The 16,623-nt window shown below is 36.3% G+C and overlaps 1 protein-coding gene across 7 annotated transcripts in view; it reads left to right on the top strand.

The window, feature by feature from the left end:
• PLSCR3 (phospholipid scramblase 3) overlaps positions 1-16,623 on the top strand; it is a 34,129-nt gene that overhangs the window by 5,590 nt on the left and 11,916 nt on the right. For 5 of the 7 annotated variants that reach the window (XR_004233753.1, XR_004233751.1, XR_004233754.1 and 2 more), the window contains exon 7: positions 1,403-1,525. Coding sequence is in view for 3 of the 7 variants with exons in the window: in XM_031965424.1 (XP_031821284.1) it covers positions 1,403-1,489 (87 nt within the window). In the remaining 4 variants the exon portion in view is untranslated. Of the gene's footprint in view, positions 1-116; positions 459-1,402; positions 8,980-16,623 lie in introns of those variants that run through there. The other 2 variants (XM_012548753.3, XM_003768774.4) reach the window with 2 other exon arrangements.

Genomic DNA, 16,623 nt, shown 5'->3' with positions numbered 1-16,623 from the left:
ATTATGTGAGAAAAGAAATGGGCAAATGGAGAGGGACAGACCTTTGGGAAAACATGGATGGGAATTATTCTATGTTAGGATCCCTCTTATTGGTTCCCTATTGGCTCCCTCCCCAGGATTACATGTTTTTTGAGAAGCCAGGAGATGCCAATTCGGGGCCCTCAGTCATCACCAGTTAGAGATGCCCATGTAATCAAAGATAGGTATCCTGGCCACAGCTTTCCAAGACGTCTGCCACTACCCTGGCCTGGCCCCAGGATCAAAGATGGCCGCTACCACTCTTCAAGATGATGGTGCCTTGAGGAGACAAATCTAGGAGTGGAGGCTAGGGCTTGGGTACCCCAAAGAAACTTTGGAAGCCTTCATTATGAAGAATGAGGCTCTGTTTTCTACAAGGAATGGGGATGAACAAATGTTGCATGTGCTGAATGCTAAAAGAGTTTTTGTTTAAGATCTCATCCTCTTTTGGCTCTTTCAACATAACCCCAAACTCCCAATGGTGGCTATTACTACTTCTCATTGGTATCTTATTCCATAAAGGTTCCACCATACCATTCTCACTCCTCTTTTCCTGGTATCTCTCTCTCTTTTTCTATCCCCTATTCTCCTATCTCCAGGCACTAGCTATCTTCCCCTTCTCCTTATTTACATTGTTGTTTCTAGTGCTTCTAATCTAACCCCATCCTATATCCCAGCATCATAATATCAAAAGGAAAAATAGATGTAAAGGGGGGGATTTTATTATATCTGCCACTCCCCCTCAAAAATGCTAGAATCATGCACCTTTTTGATTATTCCTTTTATAAATGAGGAAGCTGAGGTCAAGTAAAAGTAAATTGACCAAAGTCACATAGTGAGTTGGTGTTAGGGGGCAGGGATCAATCCCAGATTTTCTGGCTCTCATGATGGTATTTCTCCCCCTTCTCCCCCCATTTTATGACATACCTTTTCTTCCTTGGTTAAGTGAAACCCAAGCCCTCAAACCCTTTTTAGACCCATGGCACTTAAAGAGGAGGTTAAAAAACTCTCCACACATACCCTTTTGGGGACTGAGCCCCAGTACCTGACTGTCAGGTCCCCAAATGCTATTTCTTCTGCCCTTTCCCTAGCTGATCCTTATTGAAGCTTCTCTTATGCTTTATTTTACATTTTTCCAACTTCCTCTGCCTGGATACCAAGGAGGATAATATTTTTTTATATGGTGTGTTTACATATATTGTATGTACATATAAATAGATATACACATATATATTATATATATTAAAAGCTTTCTAACTTTTTGAAAATTAGAAGATTCATATGTGGGATTGGAGAGGGGGCTTGGTATGGAAACAAGGGAAAATTGAAGACAAGCTCCTGTTTTAAATTGGTTAAAATCTCAGTTGGTCTATATTCTGCCAAGGTCAGAAAGAGCTGCTTCCCAACGTTACCTTTAGCCAAGACAACTATGACCATGTTCACCCCAAGTCCCAAGAGAACTCCTCCATGATCCAAAGTTAGAAGACTATGCCCACATAATATAAAGGTATTTACAACTACCCTTTTTGACCTTTGCCTATAAGCCAAGATACCTTCTTTCGTGACCCAATTGAAGATGACAGCACCGAAAGCTTCTTGAATGATCTCTAGTATTCCACATATTTCAGTTTTAATTTTACAGTGGGGTGGGGAAGCAAGCAAGGCTCCTGCGGATGGAGTAGGATGCTAAAGCTCAAGTTCCTGCTTCTTAGGTGGGGGGTGTTGCAAACTAAGCAGAGCCAAATGAATGTGCCTTAGTCCTAGAATTTAGAGGTTTTTAAAAAAGAAGAATTTAGAGATAGAAGAAGCCTTTGAGCTTCTGTTGTTTCAAAAATGAGGAGTGAAAGTGAAAAGTGAAGTGAAGACTTATAAGAAATCAAATAGTTAACAGCAAATCTGGGATTTGAACCCAAATCTTCTGATTCCCAATCTTGTGCCCTTCCTATTTTTGCATATCTTATACTTGTCATTCTCAGGCAGGTTCTAGGGTACCAAGTCTGTTCCCTTAAATAGCAGAGTCTATCCTGGATTGCAGTAAGAGAGGAAAGAAAAAGGTCAATTCAGTATCATTAATATTATTAGTTCCAAGTGAAGCTCCCTTCCCATGGGGAGGTTTCTGGTCTGTCATACTTCATCAAAGCTGCAAAATGACGGTGAAGATTTCATCCCCTGACAGCAGTCCATCTGAAAGTCATTCTATACTTTGTAAAGAGTGGAGATAGTCATTTTGTCATATCTTTGAAGGGACATAGTGACATTTTGCCCTGAAGTCAAAACCTGTTCCTGACCTAGTGGCTCATGGTACAGAGAGGTTCCATTGAAAGCATTCTAGGATTTGCCAGCAGTTACCCCTAGAGTAGTTGTTCAGATGAAAGTTAAACCTACAAAAGACTTAAGAGTTGGAGGGGTGGGGAGCTGGATCTCTCTGGAGAGTAGAGGGCAGGAAAGAGAATCAGAGGTATGCTTCAAGGGCCTTCAGTTTCAGGAAGAAGAAAGGTCGGAGAGAGAATGAAGGACTTAAGTGAATAGGTACAATGAAGACTTGGATAACTTCCTTGATTTTCTGAGAAGAATCTTGGAGGATAGAGAAAGGCTGAAGTCTCAGGTCCCTGGAGGTTTGGGAGCTTGATAGAGGCTGGTGTACTTCTGATTGTGGGCCAGAATTTATCTTCAGGGTTCTAGAGAGCAGAAGTCATATTACCTGTCGCTCTGAATGTATAGCTGCATTTACAAGCAATGAAAACATCGGATGTTTCTCCCCTGGCAGACTCATATGTTATATGTTGTCCTCTTTGCCCATCATTGCTATGCCTCAAATTCTTTAACCTCTGGAACCCAAATCAGGGCAAAGTCTCACACGGACTACAAGTACTTTTGTCTGGTTTCCTTGTATATATAAGGGGAAGGAGGGGGGAGGGAGGGGAAAGGGACGATGAGAGAAAGTGTGCTCTTACTAGCTCAAGAATCAGTTGTTAAATTTTCAGTGTGAGCTTTACATCTTAGAAATCAGGAGATGTTATAAACCAATACTTGATTTATTGTTTTCTTGATTTTCTATATATAAGAAAGTGATTGAAAATGTTAGATTTTCATATTAGATTAGATTTAAATATGTTATGTACACATTTAGATTTAAATATGTTATGTACACATTTTTGAAGAACCAGTTAAACATTTACTAACACATCCATGGGTCTGAGTCTCACTGGGGGTCCGGTTAGGCTGGAACTTTAGAGAAGATGCAGAGAGGTAAGAAGGAAAGGATCAGTACTATAATAATAATAATATTTAACATTTATATATCAGCATAAGGTTTGCAAAACCCATTACATATGTGAAGGATTGTTTGATTTTCACAACACCCCTATAAGGTAGATGGCTATCATCCCGTTTTTACAGATAAAAAAACAGAACAAGAAAGATTTTATGATTTGCCCAACATTACATAAATATTAAGTGTTTGAGGCAAGATTTGAACACAAGACTTTTTCTATTGCATCACTCAGCTCCAGTAATGTACAGCAATAGAATGTTGGGTTTTTGAAGGGTTGGAGCCATTTCCTGAAGATTGAGTACCCAGAAAGAGAGCTGACTAAGATTCTTGTATGGAGATTCTTGTAGAGATATAGAAAGGAGAGTAGAGAATTTAGTGTGACCTGGGTGCCTGGTTTCCCAGATGTTTTTAAAGACTCCAGGAGCCCTACCAAACCATCTCCAGATCCCTTTCCCCTTTGGGATTGCAGGATTCCAGGCTTTCAGCAGCTACAACCTCATTTTTCACTTTCAATTGATGCCTTTTTCTCTCTTGGACCTGAACTGAGTCCTGAAGCCTTTCTTTGCATCTAATCAAGAGGATAAGATGTGGGGGGAAAGAGGGAAGAAAAGAGAAAATGGGAATTTGGGATGGAAGAGACTAGGAGAAGGCAAAATAGAAGAGAGAAGTAGAGAAAGAATGTGTGATGGAAAAGAAGGGAAATGGAGGGAGGAGAATAGCAAAATGAGGAAGCAGGAGATGGGGAAGATTTTTTTCAGAAACTAGGATTGATCTCTTGAAGGATGCCCTTCAGATGTAGGAAACTTGATCAGTAGGAAGGATAAGGAATTCAATAGCTAGAGCAACAGCATGATAGTCATGAGAGTAGAGGGGAGGCTGAAAGAATTGTGTACCACCATAACCCTGTCACTAAATGAACAAATAGGTCAGCACCCTAGCCCAAGATTCCTTTCCTTCAGAGAACATTTTCCACAACATTACTTCAAACGTCTAATATATTTAAGGTAGAGAAGAATATTCCTGGAGATTAGCATATCTGGTGGGTGATAAGGGATAGTGTGACTCTAGAGTCCCATTCATTGCTCCACATAATCCTTGTCAAGTTTTCTCTTCCCTCCTTCATTTCTTCCTCTTACTAATCTACTATAAGACCTTTTCCTGTTTTCCAGGTTTCTGACTTATCTCCATCTCACTGCTATCCAAAGGGGAATCCCATGGTGATTCCCACCATGATGTAACAACTCTTAGTCCAAAGTCAGCCAGCCTAATAGTTTGTAGGGAGAGAAGAGGAACAAGTTTTGAGTATCCAGATCATCATATACTCCCTCCCAGACCTATGATGTAGGTTCTGGTCCCTGCCTTTTGGGATAGGAACAGAAAAAAGAGTCACATAGAAATTAGGATGTTGGGAGCTGAGGGAACAAGCCAAGAGTACAGGCAGCCCAGTGGCATTGATTTTATCCTTCACAGGAGATGAAGGAAATAAGAAACCTTCATAATGCCATCTTTCCTTTCCTTCCCTGGAAATCCTTCCTAGCATTAACTTCCTGCCTTCTTGCAACAGCATTTCAAGAAGCATTTCATTCTCTTACTGACAAACCATTCTTTAGAGTCCCAAGGAGCTGGAGGATTATCAGAAACCTGCCTTACCATTTGGAGAAGGGATCCTTCGTGGGGTCATGAAGTTTAGGCACATGAAATCTTATGACATTGCCCAAGGAATGCGCCTTTGGAACCTCCTGAGCTATCCTGAAAAGACTTCATTGACACTGGGACATAAGCACAGAGTAGACAGTAGAAGAGAAAAACAGTAGATTTTAGGGCTTGGAGACTAAAAAGGAAGTGGACTGCATTCAGGAAAGCAGCTGGGATATTAGGAATGAATGAAGCTTTATTCTGCAGGGCATCATTTAGAGCTCCAAGTTACTTAAACTGTATCTAACTTGACCCTATCATTTTATACCTGAAATAACTCAAGCCCAGAGAGGATATGACTGGCTCAAAGTCACATTGGGAAAGTTTGAATCCAAGTTGTCTGGCAGCATCTTGGGTAAACAGAAGAACCTGAAAAGAAGTATAGTGAGAATAAAGGGGCTCAGAAACAGCGGGAAAGGAGAGTGTCTAGAAATTCTATTATCACACCCCTCATGTGCAGTCCAGAGCTCTTGGTGAACCCTACCAAAATAGTTTGCTCTTTCCCCAGTACATAACTGGAATCAGCTACTTCAGAGATACCTCTTACTCTAGGATCCAAGAAGGAAAATTTTGGGGAGGGGAATGAATAAATATTTCTTTGGCTCAGAGGCCTAATTATCTAAGACCTAAAAACATTATGAAAGCCTTGGAAACACTCCCTGGGATAACCCATGCATTGATTCCCTCTACTTTTGATCTCCTGAAACATTGCATTTCCCCACCTTGGAGTCCATTCTTAGGTTTGAACATTGACCAATGTCTCTTTAAGGTTTCATTCAACAGTGGGGCAAGAATATAAAGGGATAGTCAGCAGAGATTCTGGATTTGGGGGAATGAAAAGGGTTTAAGGTTAGAAATATAAGATCATATAATCCAGGGCTAAAAGAGACCTTAGAGATCATCTAATGGAAACAGGTTGAGAGGGATTATAAAATTTATCTAAGGTCACACTAGTAGTTAAATGAGAGAGTCAGATTTAAACTTTAACCAACTATTTCCAAGTCTAACACTCTTTCCACTGATGGAATATTAAGGGAATAGAATTTGGAAAAAGAAGGTATCTAGATGTCCTAGAGTGGAGTGCATCAAACTGAGATCTAAAGGGGTTTAGAGGGGCAGCTAGGTGGCGCAGTGGATAGAGCACCAGCCTTGAAGTCAGGAGGACCTTGGTTCAAATTTGATCTCAGACACACTGCCTAGCTGTGTGACCTTGGGCAAGTCATTTAACCCCAGTTGCCTCAGGGGGTGGGGGAAGGGTTTAGAGGAACAGGATGAGGGACCTTATGAGTTGGAACTAGAAGCATAAGAGATCATTAACTGGACTTCTCACTACTGTCCAGATGCATGAAGTCAAAGTACTTAGACTGTGAAATGTTAAACTATTATGCTATAGTTCTTTTACTGTCCTGTCTCAGTTTCCCTAATTATCCTGACCCAGTTCTGACTCAGTTTCTCTGCTTCAGTTTATAATTATCAACTCAAAGCTCAGTCCTGCAAAACCTCCCTTCCCTCTTTATCAGTAAGGATAAAAGATCTTATATTTTAGAATATCAGAATGCCTCTCCTCCTCCCAAACTAGTGGAATGTCAGATACTCTCTTATCAAGATGCCTCTCCCCATCTCCAGGGTTCCTCCCCCCATTAGGTCATCCCATCCCCCATGCCCTGTCAGAACCGGATTGTCAGAGTCCCATTCCTGCTCTCAGCACCCTGACTCCACCTCTGCCTCAGTATACCCCAAGTCTGAGTCATGTGTATATAAGTCATGAGAACTCACATTGTTTGCTGGATTCTTGGAGATGATAGTCTCATTCAGCTCTGGGACCAAACCATGGATCCATTTGGTCCCAGTAAATCTCTCCCATTTAATAAATTATTAAATATTCTCTAATCTCTATCTTGCCTCAGTTTTCTCCGGCATTACAAGCTAATCATTGCAAGTAAAATTGAACCCATTGGACTTCCAAATCAGATGCAAACATAGGATCTCTTCCTTGGGAAGTACTTTGGCAGGGGCTGGGGGGAGCAATAGAAGTTTTCTTCCATTTTTGATAACCTATGGTAATAATAAAAATAAACATGAAAGTTCTAAATAAGGAAACTCTACTTCTTTGAGTCATTCTTTTTTCCCCAGGTAAGAAATGCTCCTTCCATATGTTCCAGGGAAAGAACACCTTGATACTCTGAGATACCACCTCTAGGCTGGGAAAACTCCTAATCCACTGAGGTGGTAGAAGAAAACATACTCAGCTGAGACATCTGTCTCCCAAATAAGGAAACTCTCCTCCCTCAGAATTCCCCACTGGATGATTTTTCAGAGAAAGCAATCCATCTCCTTGAAATATCTCTTCCTTTTCCCTCTCACCAAAAAAAAAAAAAAAAAAATCCTCACAGAAAACCCTAGCACCTCCTCTTCTGAGATTCCTAATTAAGAAACCACTCCTAATATAGTTCCAGCTTCTACTCCTACCCTAAAAATCCCTCCCTTGGAACTTAGATTCTTCTTTACACCACATCCTCCAAAAATCTCTTTAATAACTTTCAGATGAGAAAAGCCCTGATTTCAGGGTAACAGATCATTCCCTTCCTTGGGATTGCCCAGTTTAATCTAGTTCGATAATCAGGTGCCGCTGCATCACAAAACATTGTGGCGTAATGAGGAGGTGAGATGGAGCTGGTAATAGGAGGGAAAGAAATAGCATAGTTCCTTCTCTTGAGTGTATAAACTAGTAGAACAGCCACAGATAAGTAACCTTCATTGATGCCTTCTCAGATAATGTCCCCTACTCTACCCCGAATGTGTCCAATTAAAAAAAAAAAAAAAAAAAAACTCTTTCCCTGCCACGCATTATTTAACAAAAGAGAAAGAAAGTAAGAAAAAAATGAAGTTTGAAAACAATAAAAAGAGTGGGGAAATTTACATCGAGACCAAAGGAAACAAATGGAAGCAAGAGCGATGAAAACTTAGGTGGGGGAAATATTAAGATTAGAAAAAGGATAAACAGTAAAGGACAAGAATCAAGAAAGGGGAAGGGAGAAAGAATTTGAAAAAGAGGTGGACCCAGGAAAAAGGAAAACAAAAGACAATAAGTTCAAACTTAGTTCAGTTCTTGCCAAGCTTTGGTCTCATCAAGTTTATCTATATATTTGACACCACTGCCTGATGAAGCCTTGTCTCACCTACAACCAACCTGTTCCAAAGGTCAATCTTTGCCCCTTCAGTCATTAATGCTGAAACTGGTTGCAAAAAAGCAGACACTGAAATATATCCATACTGTTCTTCTGTCACCTAAAATGAAAGAACAAATGCCAAGACAGGCAAAGATAACAATAATTATGATTATTTGATAATAATAATACCCATGAGAGTCTCAAGTAACAAAACTGTCCTTTCCTAGGTAAAGAAAATCTTGTATTCACAGGACCATATGACCTCAAAGGGAACCGGGCTCAAGAATTCCCCACTAAGCATCATTCTCTCTCAATGGAAGCCATTACTGCAGAAGTCAAAGACACATAAGGATCAAACTAGAATGAATCAAAGAAACTGGCCTAGATTATTTAAGATCTTTTTTCAAGGAATATCTAGTTTCAGTTATTGTAATCAGCTGAAAATAGGGTTCTCCTAACTTATAGTTAGTAACCTAGAACAAGTCCAGAATTACTACAATTTACTTCACTATCTTTCCAAAGAACTTTCAGTTCAGTTACTCTCCCAAATTTTCAAAATCACTAGCCTCTGGTATACTCTCAGTGTGGCTGTGGAAAAGACAGAAGCAGTGAGGATCGATGTGTGTGGATCAATGCCAGAAGACTTCCTAGAAGAAGAAAGTGTGGAATTTAGTTTTGAAGAAGGGAAAGCACAGGGCTGAGAACAGAACAGTTAAGGTCTTGAGGTCGGGGCCTATTTAACTTTCATCTCTGAATCCTCAATGATTAGCACAGAGGATACTATACATAGGCACTTAATAAATGTTTATTGTTTGAGCAGCATATTTGCCTTACTTATATTGCACTATTAAAAAAATATTTGAAGCCTCAATTCAGCAAACATCGAGCACCTAAAATAGGGAACACAACTCTTTCTCTTGTCTTCTCAAAGACAGAGTAAAGAAGTTCACAGTGCACAATATGAGTCAAAGTATGATTCAGGTAATTTATTCCTATAGGGGAAAAATGCTACACATAGGACACTTACAAGCACATATTAATTGAATTAATTAAATAGAATTCAGTATTTCAAGTAATCACTGTTAATGATCGGCTGGGAAGATAAAATTGAAATCTTTTTTACACTTCACCTCAACTAATATCTGTTCAAACAACTGCCAGTACATACATACATACATACACACACATACATATACATATATGTTAGAGATCCTCATTTTTAAAAATACACATTTATTTTTGTTTATTCTTTTTTGTAAATAGTATTTTATTTTTCCAATTACAGGTAAAGATAGTTTTATGCATTTCTTATATCACAGTATTCCATTACATTCATACATCCCACCTTGATCAGCCATTCCCCAATTCATGGTCATCCATTCATTTTCCAATTCCTTGCCACCACAAAAAGAGCTGCTACAAACATTTTTGTACATGTGGGTCCTTTTCTTTCTTTTATGATATTTTATACAGATCCAGACTGCTGGATCAAAGGGTATCTATAGTTTGTTTTTTGAGTATAGTTCCAAATTGCTCCCAAGTATGGTTGGATCAATTCACAATGCCACCAGCAATGCATTAGTATACCAGTTTTCCCCATCTTTTCTAACATTCATCATTTTCCTTTTCTGTCATATTAGCCAATCTGATAGATGTGAGGTGGTACATCAGAGTTGTTTTAATTTGCATTTCTCTAATCAGTGGTGATTTCCATGGAGCATTTTTTTCATATAACTGTAGATAGTTTTAATTTTTTCATCCGAAAATTGCCTATTCATATCCTTTGATCATTTATCAATTGGGGAATGATTTATATTCTTATAAATTTGAGTCAGTTCTCTCTATATATCTGATAAAATGAGGCCTTTATGGAGATACTCCTTCTAACTCAAATTCTAACTGATATAGTATCCCTCAGAGAAAGACTAGACCTTCTCATTTATAATTCTAAGGGATCAAGGGTGTCTTTCTTCTCTTGTGTCTCTTTTTTTGTCAGAGAAAAATTATTAATACTTTATATTTTGGCACAAATATTCCAGAAACAACTTATTAAGAAGAGAAATGTCCAAACTCACATGGTTTTCTAGACCCCACCCCATGTGTGCTTGGATATCTCTTTAACAATAGATAATTTAAGGTAATTTGCAGGAACATTAAACTGGAAAATTACAAGAAGAAAAAATATAGTTTGAGGTTAACATTCTACTCAATCACTCCATCTTTAAATTTTTAGTTCTTTCTTTAACCATTCCACTAACAAGCTCTAATGAAACTATCAGGTAATCAAAGGGATCTTTTTCCTCTACTAGATAACTGAAGCCTTTCAAAAAAGAATGGGAGCTCTTAGGATTGTCTTCTTGGTTTAGGTTCTGTTTAGGGACAAAAATGAGACACTTGTAAGTCATTGAACAGATATTAAAATAATATTAACTTAGTGCTAACATAGCAAAGATATACAACAATAATAGAGTTGGCTTCTATAGAAGCTTAGCAAACCATCTCCTCCCCCATTATTTCCATGTGGAAATTCTTTTGAGCAGTATGACAGGGTACAGTGATTTCGTGTGGTGTTCAAGCAAACAACAAGCTGGAGGGGCCCCAACTTCACTTGGGTGGGACTTTTATGTCCTTTTGAGACCAGGAATTGGTGTCAAGTAAAACAGGGATCATTCAGGTTCCAGGAACAGCTTTGTTTTCTTTTAGGGAAAATCCCAATTCAGTGGTACAGTAGATATTATGCCTAGAATGCAGGGACTAGAGTTAGAAAAAGCCTTGTCTTCCTGAATTCAAATCTGGCCTCAAACACTTATTAGCTATGTGACTTTGAGCAAGTCCCTTAACCTTCTTTGTCTCAATTCCTCATCTATGAAATGAGCTGGAGAAGGAAATGGATAACCACTTTATTATTTTTGCCAAAAGCGAAAACAAACAGAGAAACAAACAAACAAAACAAAAAAAAAACCCAAACAAATGGGGTCACAAAAGGACATGGAAACAAACAAATAACAACAAAATCCCTGTTTGGGGGAAAGTAAGAATTTCCAATTCTATTGATCCTTCTAGGAAAGATCTCAACTAAACTTGATCTAAGTTAATCCATTTTCCTTGGTCTCTAGCTTTTTTTCTTGATCTTTTACATATTTTTCTAAAGAAAAAAGTCTAGAAAGACCTTTAGACTTGAAGATATTTATTTCTTAAATTTTTTTGTTGTAACAAAAAATGAGAATATGCTTCCAAATTTCAAATAACAATGAACAATTATTAGTATCTCACTATCATTTAATCAAATAATATCAATTAGCTTTTACTAGGGAATATTTAGTTAACAAGATTAAGCAAGAACAGAAAAAGAAACATTCCCTCCTAATAACTGTAGATACAGGTGAGGAAGAGGAGGCACTCTCTCTTTTAAAAAGGCATGATTCAACTGCTTTTTTTGGGAGGGGACTAGTGGTTTATCATTATTTTGAAAAAAAAAGTTGCTTTACTCTATATTTTCATTGTATTCATTATTCTCTTTTTGAAGCTCATTTCACTCTTCATCAATTCACGTCTTTCACATTTCCTATAAAACTGTTTCATAATTTATGATAGTATTTCATTATACTCATATATTACAAATTGTTTAGCTGATCCACATTAGGAGTGCATCACTTTAGTTTAGTAGCAGGGCTACTATGAAAAGTGCTTCTTTTTTTGGCAGAGGGAAGAGAGGGTTGGATAGATCCTTTTCCCCTTTTTTTAAAAAAAATATTATTGAATATAGTTCCTAGTAGTGGTTTTTATTATTATTCATTGATGTTTCAATTGTCTCTGGCTCTTGGTTTCTCATTTCCTTCTCCATTTGAGGATTTTACAGATGAGGAACTGAGGCAAAGAGGGTTAAGGGATTTGCTCAGGATCACACAGTAAGTGTCTGAGGCCAGATTTAAACTCAGAAAAAGCCCAAGGTTCTATCTACTGGATCGCCTAACTGCCCCAGTAGTAATATAGCTGGATCAAAGAGTATATACAGCTTGATCATTTTCTGAGCAGAGCTCTAAATTGCTTTCTAGAATGGTTGGACCACCAACAGTTCATGAATGTATTTGTTTTTCCATAGTCCCTTGAACATTTGTCATTTTCCTCTTTTGTTATCTCAACTTAAAGATATGAGTTAGAACCTCAAAAGTGATGGGTTTTGTCAAAAAAGGCTCTTTGGCATCTTTGGTATAATTATATGTCTTTTATTATTTATATTGTTTATTATGTTAATACTCTTTCTTATGTTGAGCCAACCCTGTATTCTTGGTATCAACCTAAACTAATAATTATGTGTAAATCTTTCTAATATGTTATTTTAGTTTACATACTAACATTGTATTCAAAACTTTTTTTTGCATTAGTCTTCATTAGGTATAGTGGTGTATAATTTGCTTTGTTTCTCCCTGATTTATGGATCAAGATTATATATGCAACATAGAGAGAAATTAGAAGGATACCTTCTCTTTTAATTATTTGATGGAGTTAATGTAGTATTAAATTTTAATTGTTTGGATATTTTGTAAAATTAATATATAAATCAATTGAATCCTTGAGATTTTTTCCTTTGAGAATAAGTTTTATGACTTGTTCTATTTCTTCTTTTGTTAATCTGTGTATTTTATCATTTCTGTAAATATTTATTTGCTCTAGGTTATCAGTTCTTAGTATATAATTGGGTAAAATAGATTCTAGTAACTTCCTTTATTTCTAGTTGTTGTGAGTTTTTTCAGTTAAAAAAATTTTGTTATATATGTTATTCATTTTTTAATTTTTTCCATATGAATCATGTTGGGAGAGAAACATCAGAACAAAAGAGAAAAACTATGAGAAAAAAGAGCCAGAAGAAGCAAACCTTTTTCACTTTTTATATAAACAATTTGATTTTCCTCTGGCTTTAAAAAAAAAAAAAGAAGATTAACTTACCTTTTATCTATTTTGTTAATTTTCTTAAAAAAAAAAAAAAACTAGTTGTGGCAGCTAGATGGTTCAGTGGATAGAGCACTACCCCTGAATTCAGGAGGACCCCAGTTTACATATGGACTCAGACATTTAACATTTACTAGCTGTGTTATTCTGGGCAAGTCATTTAATCCAAATTGCCTCATCAAAAAAAACAAAACAACAAAAAACAGTTCCTAGTTTTATTTATTAATTCAGCAGTTTTTTTAATTTCAATTTAATCTCTAATTTTTCATAATTTATACTTTGTTATTTAGTTGGAGATTTTGGATTTGTTGTTCAAATATTGTTGTTAAAAATATAGTTTCCAATTCACTGGTTTGTTCTTTATCTCTTTTGCTTATGAATACCTTATAATATCTTTAAAGGTATTAATTTTTCCCCTCAGAACTGCTTTAGCTGTATCCTGTAAGTTTTCATATGATGTCTCATTATTGTTTCTATAATTTCTATTGTTTCTATAATTTGTCCTTTGATCTTTCGATTTTTTAAATTGTTATTTAGTCTCTACTAAAAAAAATTCCTTAAGACTCCTTTATTGAACATAGTTTTTATGAATTATGATCAGTAAATGATGTGTTTAGAATTTCTGCTTTTCTACATTTTTGATTATTTTTTTTACTCTAATTGCTCTGTTTTAGTACAGAGTCATGTATAGATTAAGAAGCATAAATTTCTTTTTATTTGCATTTAATAATTACTAGACATATAACCTATTTACTTTTTCTAAAGTAATAATCAGATTCTTAACTTCTTTCTTCTTTATTTTTTGGTTAGATCTATCTGGGTCTGAAAAATATATATTGAAGTAGTCCACTATTATTGCTTTATCTTTATTTTCTCTGTCTTTCTTTCAATTAACTTTTAAGTATTTAAGTGCTATGTCATTAGGTTCACATATATTAAGTATGGACATAGATTCCTTATCTATGTTTCCTTTAAGCAAAATGTAACTTCCTTGCCAATTTCTATTTATCTTATCTATGCTTACTGTAACTTTATTTGAAATCATGATTTGTTGTTATTGTTTTTGTTGTTGCTGCTGCTGCTGTTTAGTTCAATGGAGTTTGCTTTATAACTTTATATAAATTTTTATGCCTCAAATTAAGTTTCTTATAAATAACTTAATGTCATATTCTGCTTTCTAATTCATTCTGCTTCTCTTAATTCTCTTCTTTCTTATGGGTGAATTAATTCCTTTTACATTCAGTTAGGATTGCTGATTTTATATTTCTATCCACTTTGCTTTCTTGTAATTTTTCCATTCTGTGTTCCAACTGCTCACTTTACAAACAAAAAGGTAGTAGCAGAGAACTTGTTTGATGCTTATGATCTTATAAGTGAAACAGTATCTTCTCTGTTGCATTCTTTCTCTTACCCTTACCCTTTATTCCATGTTTTTATTTTTTCCTTCCTTTTAATTTATTCTTTACAATCTTCTTTTCAAGATTCAAATTTGTTTTGCTTTCAAAATTTCAACATTCAAATTCTTTCTGCCCTCCTTCTTACTCATTTCTCTCATTTTCTGACTCATTTCTATTCCTACCTTTCCCCTTCCAATTTCCCTTTTGAGTTAAATGTTTTTCTGTATAAAAATCTGTGTGTGTGAGTATAATTATGCTCTATCCTCCTTGATCTAATTCAATGAAAGTTGTAAAGGGCTGAAACTCTGAAAAGGTATGCTTGAATCAGACAGCAGAGCACTTAAGACTAATTACTGATTTGATGTGAGATATTAGCTCTCTATACATATATTTAGATGATATGGTAATGTGATGGCTCTCCTCACTTTTGGTGCTTGCTGACTATTTGGTGGTGAGGTAATTGTAGGCAAGGATTGGAGGGCTGAGGGAGAGAAGTCAGAGTCACTTGGCTGCAGGATGAGGAAGAGAGAGGCTGGAGACTTTAGACTCTGGAATCCAGGACACATCTTTGGCAAGCCACATGGCAGCTTGCCTGCCTCCTTCACTTCTCTCCTTAAAGACCAAGAACTTTGATTAATCCTGACTCTGACTGATCCTGAGGCCCTCCAGGGAGCTAGCCTGGACATTATAGAAAGTGAGGTTCATAGAATACCCATTTCATTCCCCTTCCTCAATGACTATCCACCCTTCATCTTATTCATCTCTATTATGCAACAGAGATTTCCTCTCTTCTTCATCCTTGCGTCAACCTATTCTTCCCGTTTATGCATTCTCCTATGACCATTGAAACAGAACAAAACCACTAGAATCTTGGTTATTTCAACCTCTCTATGAATCTTAGTTCCACTCTATCCCCACCCTGCCAATATTATGCAATAGTTTATCCCCACATATTCCCTTTCAATTAAACAAATGTTTTTGTGGTTCTCTTGGCATCCATTTCTAAACATCTACTTAGTTTTAACTTTTTCATGAAGGATGCTTGGAAATCCTCTATTCCATTAAGAGTCCCTGCAGGATTATCTTTAGTTTTGCTGGATAGGTTATCTCATTTTTTGGAATAGTACATTCCAAGGTTATTCTTTAAAGTGGCAGCTGCTAAGGCTTATGTGATCCATATTGTGGCTCCACTGAATTTTAATTCCTTCCATTATTTGGCTGCTTAGAATATTTTTGAGTTTGTTTTGACCCAGAAGCTCTGGATTTTGTCTATGATGTTCCTAGGAGTTTTTATTTTGGGATTTCCAAAGGAAACTGATAGATTGCTTATGTTTTCATGTACTATGATTGCCAATTCTCAGACTCTGAGAAATTTTCACTTATAATTTCATGAAATATGGTAGCCAGCCTTTTTTTTAATCATGTTTTTCAGAGTCTTAATGCTTCTTAGATGGTTTCTACACCTGTTTTCCAGACAAGTTTTTTTTTTTTAACATTACATTTCTTATATAATAATAGATTCATCCCTTTTCCCAATATTTTGATTTTGTTTTAATATTTTTCGTTTTCTTATTGAATCATTGTTTTCATAAGTTTTCTGATTGGTCTACTCTAATTTCAGAACTTTTAGTTTTTCTGTGAGATTTTTCATCACCTAGGATGTTAAATTTTTTTTTTTTTGACTATCATTTTTTCCTAGCTTTTAGTTTGGATATCTGTTGTTTTATTTCTTTTGAGTATTCCTGTATTCCCTGTTACCAGGAGTCTTTTTTTTTTTTTAACCCTCTGAGGCAATAACAGGAGCCATGATGTTATTTTTTCTTTAAGACTTACAATTCTGGATATCTTTCAAACCAAGGGTTTTCTTATGATATTTAGAGTTTTCTTTGATTTGATCATCTTATCTATTATGTATTGGAGCAAGATTACACAATGATAAATTCTGAAGGATGTGGCTCTTTTCAACAGTGAGGTGATTCAGGCCAGTTCCAATAGTCTTGTGATGGAGAGAGCCATCTGGATTCAGAAGAAAGACTGTGGGAACTGAGTGTGGATCGCAACATACATTTTCACTTTTTATATTATTTGCTTGCATTTTTCTCCCTTTTTCCCATTTTTG

Source organism: Sarcophilus harrisii, chromosome 4 (genome assembly GCF_902635505.1).
Source record: "Sarcophilus harrisii chromosome 4, mSarHar1.11, whole genome shotgun sequence".
NCBI lineage: Eukaryota > Metazoa > Chordata > Mammalia > Dasyuromorphia > Dasyuridae > Sarcophilus > Sarcophilus harrisii.
Note: the sequence above shows the minus strand (reverse complement) of the source record. Positions and strands in the feature narration are given on the sequence as shown.